The sequence below is a fragment of the Kogia breviceps genome, chromosome 1 (genome assembly GCF_026419965.1).
Source record: "Kogia breviceps isolate mKogBre1 chromosome 1, mKogBre1 haplotype 1, whole genome shotgun sequence".
NCBI classification, from domain to species: domain Eukaryota; kingdom Metazoa; phylum Chordata; class Mammalia; order Artiodactyla; family Physeteridae; genus Kogia; species Kogia breviceps.
The window spans coordinates 144,360,316-144,379,254 of record NC_081310.1 but is presented as its reverse complement, the minus strand read 5'-3'; the positions used below and the strand labels follow the sequence as shown (position 1 = coordinate 144,379,254).

General features: G+C 37.9%; 1 protein-coding gene across 1 annotated transcript in view; it reads right to left on the bottom strand.

The window, feature by feature from the left end:
• C1H1orf141 (chromosome 1 C1orf141 homolog) overlaps nt 1-18,259 on the bottom strand; it is a 44,462-nt gene extending 26,203 nt beyond the window's left edge. Inside the window, exons 1-2 of the mRNA XM_067043553.1 lie at nt 18,185-18,259; nt 14,565-14,722 (exon numbers count right to left, since the gene is read on the bottom strand). Of these exons, the coding sequence (XP_066899654.1) occupies nt 14,565-14,722; nt 18,185-18,259 (233 nt within the window). The remainder of the gene's footprint in view (nt 1-14,564; nt 14,723-18,184) is intronic.
• Between the last annotated feature and the right edge of the window lie 680 nt (nt 18,260-18,939).

Here is an 18,939-nt window from a genome sequence, read left to right as displayed (position 1 = left end):
TGTTGTCTGTTTCTTCTCTTCAATTTCTTAAATTATGGTCATTTTAACATTCTTTGGGGAGGTCTTAAACATGCTAATTTTGCAAAATGTTCTCAAAGATTCATGAGAGGAAAGCCAAAGTCTGGTGGAAGTACTGGGAGATGACAGCTGTTTTTTTTTTTTTTTAACATCTTTATTGAAGTATAATTGCTTTACAATGGTGTGTTGGTTTCTGCTTTATAACAAAGTGAATCAGCTATACATATACATATATCCCCATATCTCCTCCCTCTTGCGGCTCCCTCCCCACCCTCCCTATCCCACTCCTCTAGGTGGTCACAGAGCACCAAGCTGATCTCCCTGTGCTATGCGGCTGCTTCCCACTAGCTTTCTATTTTATATTTGATAGTGTATATATGTCCATGCCACTCTCACTTTGTCCCAGATTACCCTTCCTGCTCCCTGTGTACTCAAGTCCATTCTCTACGTCTGTGTCTTTATACCTGTTCTGCCCCAAGTTCTTCAGAACCTTTTTTTTTTCCTTTAGAATCCATATATATGTGTTAGCATATGGTATTTGTTTTTCCCTTTCTGACTTACTTCACTCTGTGACAGTCTCTAGGTCCATCAACCTCACTACAAATAACTCAATCTCGTTTCTTTTTATGGCTGAGTAATAGTCCATTGTATATATGTGCCACATCTTCTTTATCCATTGATCTGTTGATGGACACTTAGGTTGCTTCCATGTCCTGGCTATTGTAAATAGAGCTGCAATGAACATTGTGGTACAGGACTCTTTTTGAATTATGGTTTTCTCAGGGTATATGCCCAGTAGTGGGATTGCTGGGTCATATGGTAGTTCTATTTTCAGTTTTTTAAGGAACCTTCATACTGTTCTCCATAGTGGCTGTATCAATTTACATTCTCAACAACAGTGCAAGAGGGTTCCCTTTTCTCCACACCCTCTCCAGCATTTATTGTTTGTAGACTTTTTGATGATGGCCATTCTGACTGGTGTGAGGTGATACCTCATTGTAGTTTTGATTTGCATTTCTCTAATGATTAGTGATATTGAGCATCCTTTCATGCGTTTGTTGGCAATCTGTGTATCTTCTTTGGAGAAATGTCTATTTAGGTCTTCTGCCCATTTTTGGATTGGGTTGTTTGTTTTTTTGATATTGAGCTGCATGAGCTGCTTGTAAAATTTGGAGATTAATCCTTTGTCAGCTGCTTCATTTGCAAATATTTTCTCCCATTCTGAGGGTTGTCTTTTCGTCTTGTTTATGGTTTCCTTTGCTGTGCAAACGATTTTAAGTTTCATTAGGTCCCATTTGTTTATTTTTGTTTTTATTTCCATTTCTCTAGGAGGTGGGTCAAAAAGGTTCTTGCTGTCATTTATGTCATAGAGGGTCCTGCCTACGTTTTCCTCTGGCCTTACATTTATGTCTTTAATCCATTTTGAGTTTATTTTTGTGTATGGTGTTAGGGAGGTTTCTAACTTCATTCTTTTACATGTAGCTGTCGAGTTTTCCCAGAAAAGAGGCTGTCTTTTCTCCAGTGTATATTCTCACCTGCTTTATCAAAAATAAGGTGATCATATGTGTGTGGGTTTAGTCTCTGGGCTTTCTATCCTGTTCCATTGATCTATATTTCTTTTTTTGTGCCAGTACCATACTGTCTTGATTCCTGTAGCTTTGTAGTATAGTTTTAAGTCCAGGAGACTGATTCCTCCAGCTGTTTTTCTTTCTCAAGATTGCTTTGGCTATTCAGGGTCTTTTGTGTTTCCATACAAATTGTGAAATTTTTTGTTCTAGTTCTGTGAAAAATGCCACTGGTAGTTTGACAGGGATTGCATTGAATCTGTAGATTGCTTTGGGTAGTAATTTTCACAATGTTGGTTCTTCCAATCCAAGAACACGGTATATCTCTCCAACTGTTTGTATCATCTTTACTTTCTTTCATCAGTGTCTTATAGTTTACTGCATACAGGTCTTTTATCTCCTTAGGTAGGTTTATTCCTGGTATTTTATTCTTTTTGTTGCAATGGTAAATGGGAGTGTTTCCTTAATTTCTCTTTTAGATTTTTCATCATTAGTATATAGGAATGCAAGAGATTTCTGTGCAATAATTTTGTAACGTGCTACTTTACCAAATTCATTGATTAGCTCTAGTAGTTTTCTGGTAGCATCTTTAGGGTTCTCTATGTATAGTATCATTTCATCTGCAAACAGTGACAGCTTTACTTCTTCTTTTCTGATTTGGATTCCTTTTATTTCTTTTTCTTGTTTGATTGCTATGGCTAAAACTTCCAAAACTATGATGAATAATAGTGGTGAGAGTGGGCAACCTTGTCTTGTTTCTGATCTTAGAAGAAATGGTTTCAGTTTTTCACCATTGAGAATGATGTTGGTTGTGGGTTTGTCATATATGGCCTTTATTATGTTGAGGTAAGTTCCCTCTATGCTTACTTTCTGGGGGGCTTTATCATAAATAGGTGTTGAATTTTGTCAAAAGCTTTCTCTGCATCTATTGAGATGATCATATGGTTTTTCTCCTTCAGTTTGTTGATATGGTGTATCACATTGATTGACTTGTGTATATTGAAGAATCCTTGCATTCCTGGGATAAACCCCACTTGGTCATGGTGTATGCTCCTTTCAATGTGCTGTTGGGTTCTGTTTGCTAGTATTTTGTTGAGGATTTTTGCATCTATGTTCATCAGTGATATTGGCCTGTAGTTTTCTTTCTTTGTGCCATCTTTGTCTGGTTTTGGTATCAGGGTGATGGTGGCCTGGTAGAATGAGTTGGGGAGTGTTCCTCCCTCTGCTATATTTTGGAAGACTTTAAGAAGGATAGGTATTATCTCTTCTCTAAATGTTTGATAGAATTCGCCTGTAAAGCTATCTGGTCCTTGGCTTTTGTCTGTTGGAAGATGTTTAATCACAATCTCAGTTTCAGTGCTTGTGATTGGTTTGTTTATATTTTCTATTTCTTCCTGGTTCAGTCCCGGAAGTTTGTACTTTTCTAAGAATTTGTACATTTCTTCCACATTGTCCATTTTATTGGCATATAGCTGCTTTCAGTAATCTCTCATCATCCTTTGTATTTCTGCAGTGTCAGTTGTTTCTTCTCCTTTTTCATTTCTAATTCTGTTGTTCTGAGTCTTCTCCCTTTTTTTCTTGATGAGTCTGGCTAATGGTTTATCAATTTGGTTTATCTTCTCAAAGAATCAGCTTTTAGTTTTCTTGATCTTTGCTATTGTTTCCTTCATTTGTTTTTCATTTATTTCTGATCTGATCTTTATGATTTCTTTCCTTCTGCTAACTATGGGGATTTTTGTTCTTCTTTCTCTAATTGTTTTAGGTGTAAGGTTAAGTGGTTTATTTGAGATGTTTCTTGTTTCTTGAGGTAGGATTGTATTGCTATAAAACTTCCCTCTTAGAACTGCTTTTGCTGCATCCCATAGGTTTTTGGTCATTATGTTTTTATTGTCATTTGTTTCTAGGTATTTCTTGATTTCCTCTTTGATGTCTTCAGTGATCTCTTGGTTATTAAGTAGTGTATTCTTTAGCCTCCATGTATTTGTATTTTTTTACAGATTTTTTTTCCTGTAATTGATATCAAATCTCATAGCATTGTGGATGGAAAAGATACTTGATATGATTTCAATTTTCTTAAATTTACCAAGGCTTGATTTGTGTCCCAAGATATGATCTATCCTGGAGAATGTTCCACGAGCACTTGAGAAGAAAGTGTATTCTGCTGTTTTTGGGTGGAATGTCCTACAAATATCAATTAAGTCCATCTTGTTTAATGTATCATTTAAAGCCTGTGTTTCCTTATTTATTTTTATTTTGGATGATCTTTCCATTGGTGAAAGTGGGGTGTTAAAGTTCCCTACTATGTTTGTGTTACTGTCGATTTCCCCTTTTATGGCTGTTAACATTTGCCTTATGTATTGAGGTGCGCCTATGTTGGCTGCATAAATATTTACCATTGTTATATCTTCTTCTTGGATTGATCCCTTCATGATTATGTAGTGTCCTTCTTTGTCCCTTATAATAGTCTTTATCTTAAAGTCTATTTTGTCTGATATGAGAATTGCTACTTCAGCTTTCTTTTGATTTCCTTTTGCATGGAATATCTTTTTCCATTCACTCACTTTCAGTTTGTATGTGTCCCTAGGTCTGAAGTGGGTCATTTGTAGACAGCATATATACAGGTCTTGTTTTTGTATCCATTCAGCCAGTCTGTGTATTTTGGTTGGAGCATTTAATCCATTTACATTTAAGGTAGTTATCGATATGTATGTTCCTATTGCCATTTTCTTAATTGTTTTGGGTTTGTTATTGTAGGTCTTTTTCTTCTCTTGTGTTCCCTGTCTAGAGAAGTTCCTTTAGCATTTGTTGTAAAGCTGGTTTTGTGGTGCTGAATTCTCTTAGCTTTAGCTTGTCTGTAAAGGTTTCAATTTATCCATTGAATCTGAATGACATCCTTGCTGGGTAGAGTATTCTTGGTTGTAGGTTTTTCCCTTTCATCACTTTAAATACATCCTGCCATTCCCTTCTGGCTTGCGGAGTTTCTGATGAAAGGTCAGCTGTTAACCTTATGGGGATTCCCTTGTATGTTATTTGTTGTTTTTCCCTTGCTGCTTTTAATATTTTTTCTTTGTATTTAATTTTTGATAGTTTGATTAATATTTGCCTTGGTGTGTTTCTCCTTGGATTTATCCTGTATAGGACTCTCTGTGCTTCCTGGACTTGACTGATTATTTCCTTTCCCATATTAGGGATTTCAACTATAATTTCTTCAAATATTTTCTCAGTCCTTTTTTTTCTCTTCTTCTTCTGGGACCCCTATAATTTGAATGTTGATGCATTTAATGTTGTCCCAGAGGTCTCTGATACAGTCCTCAATTCTTTTTCCTTCATTCTGCTCTGCAGTAGTTACTTCCACTATTTTATCTTCCAGGTCACTTATCCGTTCTTCTGCCTCAGTTATTCTGCTATTGATTCCTTCTAGATAATCTTAAATTTCATTTATTGTGTTGTTCATCATTGTTTGTTTGCCCTTTAGTTCTTCTAGGTCCTTGTTAAACATTTCTTGTATTTTCTCCATTCTATTTCCAAGGTTTTGGATCATCTTTACTATCATTACTCTGAATTCTTTTTCCGGTAGACTGCCTATTTCCTCTTCATTTATTTAGTCTGGTGTGTTTTTACCTTGCTCTTTCATCTGCTGTGTGTTTGTCTGTCTTCTCATTTTGCTTAACTTACTGTGTTTGGGGTCTCGTTTTTGCAGGCTGCAGGTTCATAGTTCCCATTGTTTTTGGTGTCTGCCCCAGTGGCTAAGTTTGGTTCAGTGGGTTGTGTAGGCTTCCTGGTGGTGGGGACTGGTGCCTGTGTTCTGGTGCATGAGGCTGGATCTTGTCTTTCTGGTGGGCAGGACCATGTCTGGTGGTGTGTTTTGGGGTGTCTGTGGCCTTATTATGATTTTAGGTAGCTCTGTGCTAATGGGTGGGGCTGTGTTCTTGTCTTGAGAGTTGTTTGGTATAGGGTGTCCAGCACTGTAGCTTGCTAGTCGTTGACTGGAGCTGGGTCTTAATGTTGAGATGGAGATCTCTGGGAGAGTTTTTGCCGTTTGATGTTACTTGAAGCTGGGAGGTCTCTGGTGGACCTATATCCTGAACTCAGCTCTCCCACCTTAGAGGCACAGAGCTGACACCTGGCCAGAGAATGAAGACTCTGTCAGCCCCATGGCTCAGAAGAAAAGGGACAAAGAAAGAAAGAAAGAAAGAAAGAAAGAAAGAAAGAAAGAAAAGAAAGTTATTTAAATTAAAAAAGTTTTAAAAATAAAAAAATTTTAAAGTAATAAAAAAAGAAAAAAAAAGAAAGAAAGAAGAGAGCAACCAAACCAAAAAACAAATCCACCAATGACAACAAGTGCTAAAACTATGCTAAAAACAAACAAACAAAAGACAGAACCCTAGGACAATTGGTAAAAGCAAAGCTATACAGACAAAATTGCACAAAGAAGCATACACATACACACTCACAAAAAGAGATAAAGGAAAAATTCATATGTATCTATATATTAAAAAAACAAGGAAGAGAGCAACCATATCAATAAACAAATCTACCAATGATAATAAACTCTAAATACTAAACTATGATAAACATAAGACCAGAAACAAATTAGATGCAGAAAGCAAACCCCAAGTCTACACTTGCTCCCAAAGTCCACCGCCTCAATTTTGGGATGATTTATTGTCTATTCAGGTATTCCAGAGATGCTGGGTACATCAAGTTGATTGTGGAGATTTAATCCGCTGCTCCTGAGGCTGCTGGGAGAGATTTCCCTTTCCCTTCTTTGTTCCCACAGCTCCTGGGGTTCAGCTTTGGATTAGCCGCCTCCTCTGCATGTAGGTCACCTGACGGCATCTGTTCTTCGCCCAGACAGGACGGGGCTAAAGGAGCAGCTGATTCGGGGGCTCTGGCTCACTCAGGCTGGGGAGAGGTAGGGGTATGGAGTGTGGGGCGAGCCCGCAGCGGCAGAGCCCAGCGTGAAGTTGCACCAGACTGAGGAACGCCATGCGTTCTCCCAGGGAAGTTGTCCCTGGATCACAGGACCCTGACGGTGGTGGGCTGCACAGGCTCCCAGGAGGGGAGGTGTAGATAGTGACCTGTGCTTGCACACAGGCTTCTTGGTGGCAGCAGCAGCAGCCTTAGTGTCTCATGCCCATCTCTATAGCCGCAGCTCGCGCTGGTCTCTGGAGCTCGTTTAGGTGATGCTCTGAATCCCCTCTCCTCATGCATCCTGAAACAATGATCTCTTGCCTCTTAGGCTGTTCCAGACTTTTTCCCAGACTCCTCCCGGCTAGCTGTGGCACACTAGGCCCTTCAGGCTGTGTTCATGCTGCCAACCCCAGTCCTCTCCCTGGGATCTGACCTCTGAAGGCGGAGCCTCAGCTCCCAGTCCCCACCCGCCCAGGTGGGTGAGCAGACAAGCCTCTCAGCCTGGTGAGTGCTGGTCAGCACCGATCCTCTGTGTGGGAACCTCTCTGCTTTGCCCTCTGCACCCCTGTTGCTGCGCTCTCCTCCGTGGCTCCAAAGCTTTCCTCCTGCCTCCGCCAGTGAAGGGGCTTCTACCATTTCCTCCTTCACAGCTCCCTCCCTGAGGTGCAAGTCCTGTCCCTATTCTTTTGTCTCTGTTTTTTCTTTTGCCCTACCCAGGTACCTGGGGTGTTTCTTGCCTTTTGGAAGGTCTGAGGTCTTCTGCCAGTGTTCACCAGGTGTTTTGTAGGAGTTGTTCCATATGTAGATACGTTTCTGATGTATTTATGGGAAGGAGGGTGAGCTCTATGTCTTAATCCTCCTCCATCTTGAAGGTCTCCCCTGACAGCTTTATTTATTCGTTTATTTTTGGTCCTTCAGTAAATGCACACTTAACATGATTTTTATTTTTGTTATTCTTTTTTAAAAAATTTTTATTGGAGTATGGTTGCTCTACAATGTTGTGTTAGCCTCCACTGCACAACAAAATGAATCAGCCATATACATACAGATATCCCCTCCCTTTTGGACTTCCCTCCCATTTAGGTTATCACAGTGCCTTAGGTAGAGTTCCCTGTGCTATACAGTTGTTAACATAATTTGTAAAAAATAAATTGAACTAAGTTCTAGGTATTTGGTTTATAAAATTAACTTTACACAAATTCTGTCCCCAACTAATCACGTCTTTCTTTTCTAGTTTACATAGTCCTTTGTCATGGTGTTTTCTTTCTTTTAAAAAATTTTATTATATGGATTAATTTTTTGGACTTAGTATAACTAAATTATAAATCCTGCTAAGGTATAACTGAATTATAAATCCTGCTACCTAGAAGCAGATAGACTTATAGGATAGATAAAATGGGTATATAAATATGTTCCTTCTAGGCTCACAGGGGCCTGGATAAGGATGCTCTATTATTCACTGAGGAATGAGCCACAACTACTTTTACCACTCAGTTTGTGAGAAGGGCCAAGTTTTCTCTCATTCCACCCACAAAGCTCCTTCCCTCCAGGTAGGTGTGAAGAACTGTGAAAGGTTGGAGATTTGGCCCTACTTACAAAGTAGCAAGTTTGCCTGCCACAGTTTCATCGCTTCTGGCAGAAGACATGAGACTCCTGGGTCAGAGACAAAGGACAAATTTATTATGCACAGCAACAGGAGTAGCACCTTCTGTTCCAGTTCTCTGAGCCTCACTTCCATTGGGCAACAAGCAGAGGGCCAGATGGGTTGCATGGGTTGGAATTAAAGGAAGGCTGCTGAATGTGTCTGGGATGGACCATTGAAGTGGCACTGGCAAACAAAGGATGAAACCCAGAGAAAAGTACAGCTCAGATGGGAGGATGGGAGTTGAGCGAAAGCTGCCTCTTCCCAACTTGAAATCTCTTACGGACCACTTACCTGGTAATTCTTTGGAATGTTTTATGTTTTTATAGAACAGCCACTTTGAGATGAAAGTCCAGAGTTTAATTCAGACACCAGGGGAAAATTTCAAATGCATTTTTGTGTAATAAAGATACCCAGTTTGGATCTTTATTTTATTCATATTTAATTTAAATTTGGATAAAAATATTTCTCCAAGTCCCTCAGAAAGAATAAATAAGTAGTTTACATTCTAAAGTCTTTCATGTCCAAAAACTTGTCTTTCTTTTGTTCTCAAATATAAATGATGATTCATCCGAATAGCAGATTCGTGGATTGCCATTTTGTTAGAAGTTGAAAATGGTTTACTATTTTCTAGCCTCAGAGATGCAGATGAGACATATGAAACTGATTTGCTATCCTTTCCTTTGTAATTAACCGCTTTTTTCCTGTGCCTTTGGAATTGGGTAATTTTACCATAAGTCTAGCACTTAGTAACACTTTTGAACTGAAGATTCAAGTCTGTCTTAAACAAAGGGCACTTTTTTCTATTTCTTTGATTATTTCCTCACCATCTGTTTCTTACTCTCGCCTCTCACTGTTGTGGCCTCTCCCGTCGCGGAGCACAGGCTCCGGACGCGCAGGCCCAGCAGCCACGGCTCACGGGCCCAGCCGCTCCGCGGCACGTGGGATCTTCCCGGACCAGGGCACGAACCTGTGTCCCCTGCATCGGCAGGCGGACTCCCAACCACTGCACCACCAGGGAAGCCCTACATGTCTCTTTTCAAACTGATTTCCATTTTTTGGTATTTTTACAAGATTGTGCCTTTATTTGATCTTCTAGATTACCAATTCAGTCTTCATCTGTATTCTATTTTTAATTTCCCTACTCAGTTTTTGATTCAAAAAGGTCTATTTAAAAAAAAAAATCCCCTTTTCTCCTGTTTACTGTCCTTAAGAGAGATATTTTCTAAAGTTCTCTTCTGTTTCCTCCCGTAACTCTGCCTCGTTAGGAGTCAGGTACCTGTTCTGACTGTTTGACTTCATCTCCATCCTTCATATGAGTCCCCTTAAATAACCTGTGGTTTCTCTTTACTCATTTCAGTGAGTGTGGGTTCCTGCTGCACCTATGAAGGTCAGGCTATTTGGGACTCAGGTAGTATCAGGCAGTGAGAGAAGATTCTTTTGCAGTAATCAGTGGTAAACAAGCTGTCATGAGAGGGTCTCACATGACAGCTGAGGGAGTGAGAAATGAAGAGGGCTCCAGAAATGGTTCTCAAACCTCTAGTTGTATATGAGAACCATCCGGGGTGCTCTGAAAAAGCACGTATGCTCAGACTCTTCCCTACTAGTTCAATCACGATCTCTAGGGCAGGGCTCAGTGCATTTTCCAAATACTCTGAAGTGAGCAGCCACTGCTGAGAAGCTTTGCAAGAGAGTCTCAGGTTTCTCCAGATATGAGTAATAAGTGGGAGCCCTCTCCCAGCTGCAGGGAAGAGGAAGCATCCAGCCCAGAAGTGAAGCTCTCTCCACAGAGAGCTGGAAGAGGCAAGGCTGTTACCTGCCCAGAATCCTCGTGGGGCCTTTAAGGAGCCTGTGCCCAGGTAAGGGAGAAGTTGTGTGGGTAGCAGCAAGCAAGGCGTGAATCTCCGTTTTCACTTACTTAAATGACTCTTTCTCCTTCCTGCTCCCGTCCCTCCCCAACCCACCTACCTATTATGTCACACTTTACCTAGGATTTTATCGTCGAAATGATTGCCATATGTAAACATGGATCGTGTATCTCATTACTATATTATTTATTTAATTTTTAAAATTTTGGGGCTGCGTTGGGTCTTCGTTGCTGCGCGCGGGCTTTCTCCAGTTGCGGCGAGCGGGGGCTGCTCTTCGTTGCGGTGAGCAGGCTTCTCATGCGGAATTTGACCAGTTAAATTTCACTATAGGCTGTTACCATATTCTCTATATTTCATTATCTTTCCTGTATGCAAGTTTATCCCTCTGTCGTAAAAATATTTCTGAAAGGAATATTATTTTGAATTTATTTTTAGGAAAATAATTCTTCTAATGAGAAGCCCCTATTAATCTAAATCTGTCTACTTACTCCTAAATTGTTTCCTATTTCTTACCACTTAATAAATGGTAAAGTTGCCATTTTCATCTGATAATCCAGTACTGAATGCTTAGGTTTTGAAGAACTCATTTTGTTTCTCTTTAAACATTTCTTACATTCCAGGTAATTTTCTAAAATGAGTATGGCTCTTCTGTAAAAGGTCCAGTTATGAAAAGTTGCAAAGAAGAGTAGATTTGGTGTTTATTGACAAATCTTAAAGACTATATACAAATGAAAGGCAAAAGACTGAGATTTTTGAATGATTATAAAACTCTCTCTGTATCAGGAAAGTAATCTTAGGAAGGTCCTTCCAGCAAATTCTGGGTATTTGTGGCCATCACCTTTATCAGTTCCCTTTTATCCAAGAAAAATGCAGAAATCCTGAGATAATGGTTACATGGGGAAGATGTCTCTGGGAGTAACTGAAAAAGAAGCCCTATGCATTTTAATGGTTTTCAATCCTAGCTTTATGTAAGAATCATCTGGGAAAATCTTTAAAATAGTAATGCCTGGGACCTACTCCAAACGAATTAAAGTTGAATCCAATTACTTTAAAGCTTCCCAGGTAATACTAACATGCAGGTGGGTTGAAAACCACTGCTCTGAAAACAAAGCTCAGCTACAAATCAGGTAGCACCAGGCTGAGAGTTGCTATGATATTCAGCAAGCCAAGGAGAAACATGGAACCGATGTCAGTGTTGGGCAGCGTGGTTATAGTGGGACACAGCTAGAGGAGGGACTCATCCAGCTAGAGGATGATGACCCTGGACCATCAGTGTCAGCATCACCTGGAAACTTACTAGACATGCAAATTATTAGGCCCCAGCCCAGACCTACAGAATCAAAAACTCTGCCAGTGGGGGCCCCCAATCTGTGTTTTAACGAGTCTTCCATGTTTGAGAACCACTGGGCTACAGCAGGGTTTCTTCATCGTTAGTGTCCATGGGAATCACCTGGGGAATCTTGTTAACTGCAGCTGTGGTCTGGGATGGGGTCAGAGATTCTGCATTGCAAACAAGCTGCCAGGTGATGCCAGTGCTGCTGGATGGAAGACAACACTGAATAGCAAGAGATCAGAGATCAAAAATGAAAGAGGCATGCAGTTACCAGGAGTTACTATGGTACTGGTGGTGGTGGTTATGATGTAAGGTTTAGGCTAAGCTGAGAGCTGTGTGACTCAGATCTGACATCTTGGCTCAGTGTAGGAGTGAAGTTTGTGAGCACTGGTGGAGGCTGGTATCCTGTTATAATTAACGTAATTTATAAGACCAGGAGCTGCATCTCAAGATTTGGAGGAATTAAATCTGTGCAATATAGCCAGTGTAATCAGCATATCATTGTTGATATGGGGAAAAAACTTACCGCCGTATGCTCTGTTATTTAAGTAATCGTTCCGCTATGGCTGAGAAAGGACTCACTGCAAGGTGATTGGCTTCCTGGAACAGGCAGTTTCTGGAGATACTATAAATTCTAATAAAAGGTTAAGTTCTCTGAGGGGCCCTCATAATTTTTAATGACCTCTTTTGCTATTTAATGATATTTCTAAAATCCAAATCTGAGTATGCACTGCCCTGTTTAAACCCTGCAGCAGCTCCTCACTGAAGGAGATTGTCCAGAGTGCTTTACCTGGCTCATAAGGCCTTGGTGATCTGGCCTTTATTTACCTCTTTAGCCTCATTTCTTACCAATCCATCTCCAGTCTCTACCCCATATCCCTTTCAAGTCTAGCAACACTGAACTACTTTTGGTTCCTCAAATGAGCTGGGCTTTCCTTTGCCTCTGGCTGACCCTTTGTTCATGTTATTGCCTTGGCCTGGAATCAATTTCTCTCTTTTAAATCTTGTTGCCTCTTCACTATCTCTCTGGGTCTCACCTGAGGGGCCACCTCCTCTAGGAAACTTGCAGATCTTCACGTTAGGATTCTCCCTGTGGCAAGTGGTGTTTGCCTGTTCGCTTATCTGAATCTCCATTGAAGAGATATATTTTACTCTTGCTGTCATATGCCTAGAGTATAGTAGTCACTCAGTAAACACTTGTAGAATAAAATCAATAAATTAAAATTACAGTCATATGGGATAGCAGAGCTACTGTTAACAAAAATTAAAATGAAGTTGTCTGTAAGAATTTTTATTTGAACTTGGTTTAGGGCCAATCATTCAAGCATGAGTGACAGTACAAAATTGCCACAAAGCTACTTGAAGAGAGGCAAATGTTAGAAGTGGTCTTAAAAGCAAAACTCAGAGCCTAGATATGCTGCCAGTTGGACTTATCTGTATGTACAAGATCCTCTTAATTTCTTCAACCAAATTTTCTTTCTTTTGGCCTAGGTTACACCTTAATTCTTGTGTAAATTCTTGACATTTTCCTGTACTTGTGTGTGTGTGATAGTTTTGGTCCTCTGAGCACCGAGCAAGCAAAATTTACTTGGTCTTTGAATCTTGAAACTATGTGCCTGTTTGTCTTTATTTTAGACTCTGATTTCAAACTTCAACTCAGCCAGACTTAAACAACTCAAAAGGAACATTACTCAGCTATTGATATCATCACTAAAGACAGGATCAATGATGCCTTTATAAACTACTTATAAACTACACAAAGGAAAGGGAAAGCAACAGTATCATCCTGGAAAACACTATCATAAAACACACTGCATGTTATCTTTAAAGGTGTCTCATGGGTCATTAGCCATATATTATGCTACCACATAATGGTATACATATATATAAATTCAAAAATAAAAATATATACAAATATAAAATATATATAATTACAATTACATAATATATAATACGATATTATTTTTCCCTTCTCTACATGCCCAACCTCCATTTTATGCAACTTTTTCTATGTATTATTAAAATATTCTATTTTAACATGGATAGTTCTATAAATGATTTCAAAGTAAAAGTATTGGCTGTATCTACATAAAAACAAAGTAGCAGTGAAAGAAGTTTGTGATAAAGCTGAATTACATAAACAACTAATATTTATTTGTGTTAGGAACAAACTCCTTTTTCTTATGGCTGCACAATGGAAACATGTTCTGACATCCTGGTAAATCATAAACAACAAAAATCTGAGTAAGCTGTATTTTGAGTCTAAATGATCTTGTTTTACTTTAGATTAAGACATATTTGTCCAATTGTCTTCTAGACACCATCACCTGGATGCCCCACAGGCATCTAAAACTTAACATATCCACAATAAAGCTCAGCATTTCTCACTCTAATCTCTTATCCACTCCAATCTGCTTTTCATCCTATGATCTCCACCTAAGTACAAAACACCAAAGTACATCTAGTCACCAAGACCAAAAGCTGGAAATCATTCTGTTGAATGTGGTAGTGATAAGAGCATAGGCTCGGAAATCAGACTGCTATGTCTAAATCCAGCTTCTGTCACTTGTTAGTTTAGTGACTTTGGGCAAGTTATTTTACCTCATCAAGACTTGGGTTTGGCATCTGTAAAACTGCACTTAATACACTGATTTACTACAGAATAAATGAGGTGAGAACACACTACCACCAATGTCCAATTGATTTGAAGTCCTATTGATTCTACACCTGAGCATTTCTTTTGTCTGGGCTCTCCTCCACATTTCTGATGCCTAGAAATTCATATAGCATTACATACATACACAATGCCAGTGAAAGACCATTTATTACATATTCAGGCTACCCCTTGTAAGTACACAGAGAAATGGCCTTACTTAGTTTTCTAGGCCTACCTTTTTTTTTTCAGTATATTGGTTAAAGTTTGAAATAAATCCTGACATTAATTTGGGGCGATATAATAAAGCTCAAGAAGTCTTTCTTTAAAAATCTGGAATTATCATTACTATATACAATTATCATCTGCAACAGTGAAATATTATAGTAATAAATATTTTATAAACTAGGAATATTCAGAATGCTAATCTAGCATATTGTAACTCATAACCATTATGAAATATACCTGTTTGACAAAGCTTACATTTAATATAGATTGCATAATCTAAGACAAATATAAAATAATGCTTTAAAAGTTCAAACTGAAAGTTTGAGGTAGTTATGATGATTACCTTTTTGTTTTTTTAATGCCATATGATTTGTCTTTTGTGATCTTTGATTCTGCCTCAGATATGGAGGTAGCAATATCCTTTTCAAATTCCAACTGAAAATCAAATGTCAGAGGCATCACCGAAATCTTTTTCTTTACTTCACGCTGAAGGCAGTTTTTCTGCAGCAAATCCAAAATATAACTCAGTGAAAAAGGGAGCACTTATCATATAAGGAAAATCCAGTATGGAAAGGACAAAATTAATCTCACTTCATACATACACACACTCACACACAGAATTTATGTGGCAGGCAACAATGGAAAAATAATGCAGACTGAAAATTGGAGGCCTTGTGTACCAACTCTTTTTCTATCTATGAAATGAGGGTGTTGGATTAGATGATCATGAATGCTCCCTCCAAAATCTGAAGTCCAGAATTTAAGAACAACCTATATATTTAGCAAAGACAATATTGATACATAGAGTTATTGGAACTGTAGCTGGCAGCTCTCTCCAACCTGATCCTCTCCCTGGAGCCACACACATGGTGGAACGTGAGCCAGAAATAGAGAAAGCAATCAAAAAAAGAAAAGCAATCAAAAGAGAACTTTGTTCAAATATTTATACAGATGGACTGAAGAGGGAAAAGGGTAAAGCTAAAGAGTTAAGGAGCCAAAAATCTTCTTTAAAACATTCTCTCACAGCACAGCACAGAGGAATAAAGAGATAAAAACTTGAAAAAGAAGTCAAAGGATATGGGAACTTCTGTTTCTGCCAGTGAGAGATAAAGTGCTACAGGAATTGCCCTTCTGCTATACGCAAGTAGAAAAACCAGTCAAAGTATGTGAAAACAACTACAATCAGGCATTAGGAAACAGGCAAAGCAGGACCATGATTCCTGAAAAAAGGGAAACAAATTAAGTAAACCCTACAATAGCCTAGCTTACTTCTTGGAGGCAGTTTCTGGACTGACGTGCAAGCAAGGAGAACTTAAACCAAAGCTTGTGGCTCTGACCTTGTTGAGTTTGAGAGACAGACCCTGCACCAGCAATCATACTCTTGGGCATTCACCCCAGAGAAATGAAAACTTACATTCATACAAAAACCTGTACACAAATATTCATAGCAGTTTTACTTCATCTTATTTTTTTAGCAGCTTCATTTTTAAAAGCAAAATATTGAAAACAACCCAAATGTCCTTCAGTGGGTGAGCAGTTGAAACTCTGATACATATATAATGGAATACTACTCAGCAATAAAATTTATACATTATTTATCATATAAAAGCTATTGCTTCATGCAAAAACTTAGATGGACCTCAGGGGCATAGTGAAATAGTCAATCTCAAAATGTTACACACTGAATAATTCCATTTGTATACCTTTCTCAAAATTACAAAATTATAGATATGGAGAACAGATTAGTCCTTGCTGGGGTTAGAGACAGAGAATTGAGGTGAGGGCATGGATACAAATATAAAGAAGTAACATGAGGGAGTACTTTTATAGGATGGAAGTGTGCTGTGTCTTGATTGCAGTGATTTCCGTAAATCTGTAGTGGGATAAAATTGCATAAAACTACAGATCCAAATGAATGAAGGTTAAAAAATGGTGACAACTCAATAAAATCTATACTCTAGTTAACAGTAATACACCCGTGTCAATGTTGGATGTGACTCATACTGGTTTTGCTACTGAACTACAACTCTGTAAGATGTCACCAATGGGGTCAACTGGGTGAAAGGTACATGGAACTCTTTGTACTATTTCTGCAACTTCCTGTGAGTCTATGCTTATTTCAAAATAAAAGTTTTTAAAAGATTAAAAAATAATTACCAAAGTGATTTATATACTGTATTTCATTTTTTTGTCAATAGAAAAAAATAGATAATCCACTTTCATAAATGTATATGTATATATGTACATGTATATTTATATTATGGATATTTGTAAGTAAAGATAAATGTATGCATACATACAGATATTCATACTTGTATATCTTTGTAAGAGGACAAAAGTGTGGATGAATAAACCTCAACTGCTAAAATGTGTCTATCTCAGAGGAAAGGATTAGAGGGAAGAGGCCAAAGACTATTAATATTTATATAATTTTCCTTTTGTAAAATTTTCTTTATACATATCTATATGTTGCTTAACTTGTTTCCAAAAGTATAATTTGAAAATTAAGAAAAGGTTTCAAAAATGATTATATATACTTTCAGAAGAATCTCCAGAGAATTTTCTATCAGTAACACATGAATAGTAACACAAGATGAGAAAATATGTGGAAATGCTTTGCCCAAAGGAAGCTCCCAGGAAAAGTAAGAATTATTATTACTAATTATAACTTAAAATTTTATGTAAAAGGGAATTTCGTGACAAATTTAATAGATTTATCTCTGATTATATTTTTAAAGTATATTGTAATTCATTTAAACAAAAAATTAAAAAGCAATAAACTTTGGGGTGTCAAAGTCTAAAAGGTTTGCTCTAGTTAAGTTACCCCTGGTTTGCTATTCAAAATTTTGATAGCTATAACAGAATTAATTTATTCCATTTTTCAGTATTCCTTTATTTTCTGAATGAAAGGAGATAATTATGAAAAATTAAAAAGAAACCAAATTATTATTCAAACACCAACGTTTTCATTTTCAAATTGCAAATATGTTCATTCCCTTAAGAGTTCTTCTCTGTGATTTCTTCCTTGGTTTCTCAGACTCTATGTATATGCCTCATTTATTCACATTGTTATATTATTTTACAAGTCTTTTTTTGCAACCAAATTAAATTGCTCACATATGGTAAAATATCTGATGTTTCAGAACTGTATTCTTTATTAATATTTTATACTGGATTTTACAAGAGACTCACCCTTTTTAGTTTAATTCTTTTCTATGAACTTTATTTCTAATTTGGTAGCTATACCAAATATTTTCTTCCTTTTAATGAACCAGCTAAACAAGTTTTTATGTTTAATAGGTTAGTAAGAACTATAGGAGTAGTCCCATTTACTATTTGACTGCTTAGGATTCGTTTTTTAAAAATTTACTTATTTTATTTATTTAATTTTGGCTGCGTTGGGTCTTTGTTGCTGCGCGCGGGCTTCCTCTAGTTGCAGCGAGCGGGGGCTACTCTTCGTTGCCGTGTGCGGGCTTTTCACTGCGGTGGCTTCTCTTGTTGTGGAGCATGGGCTCTAGGCACACGGGCTTCAGTGGTTGTGGTTCGTGAGCTCTAGAGCACAGGCTCAGTAGTTGTGGTACATTGAATTAGTTGTGGTGCGTGGGATTAGTTGCTCCGCGGCACACGGGATCTACCCAGACCCGGGCTCAAACCCGTGTCCCCTACATTGGCAGGCGGATTCTTAACCACTGCACCATCAGGGAAACCAAGGATTTTTTTTTTTTAAGCAGTTTAGATACATCATAACCAAATACAGCAGCTAGCTAAAAGTTACCTTGTATATTTAATTAATTCGTTATAGTATTACATAGATGACTCTTTCAACTAATATAATTACTTGTTTTTTACAAATTGGTTTGTAGCCTCATACTAATGCATCACTAACTAAGAAGTAAAAATCGTTCACATTTGAAATGATAACCTTTTAATGGAAAATTGAATTTTAGCCTATATTTTACAAACCTTTGCTCTTATGGCCAAGAGTGTCTTTGCTTGCTCATCCAGAATAGCTAACTTCTCTAAGATTTTTTTTGCCATTGTCAGTCAGTAAATTCCTATTTTAAAAGGAAGGGAAAAAATAATAAATCTCCAAAGCAATTAAATTTAAACATATAATCAATTATTTAGGCATAAATTAAGAGATCCACCTTTACAATACTGTTTTAGGTAAAGAAAAGAACTGTATAGATCATGGAATAAACCACAGAATTGTAGAGGTACCCAAGTTTTTTAGATAGAAGCTCATATGATCAGAATTCCCAGAAGCACGTGGGCCCCAGGAATTTTTAAATGTATGATAAAGGTGAGTTGGAGAAAGTTCAAGATTACTGTATGAGAACCAGATGTGACTCATACCTGAAGCAAGGGCATGCAGCTTGATTTATACCTATTTTCTTTTTGTCATGCTTTAATTTTAATGAAAGTAAATAAGAAGAGCTCACATTTATAGAATTAATTACATTCATATTAAACTGGTCAATGATCCAAAACTGTTAATACAGCACTTAGAAGACAGTCACACAGGAGCAGCAACCAAACTGGTGAGGTTCTATTGCCATAATAGTTCTTATTTTCCAGTTAATTAATTTGCTGAAAATTTCATCTGGGGTCAGATGGTCCACATTAGTTTTGGGGACCTGAGTGTTAGCCATCAGGACTTGGTCTAATTTATTTCCACTTTCAGATGAGAAAATTAAAAGCCACAAAGTACCTTACAA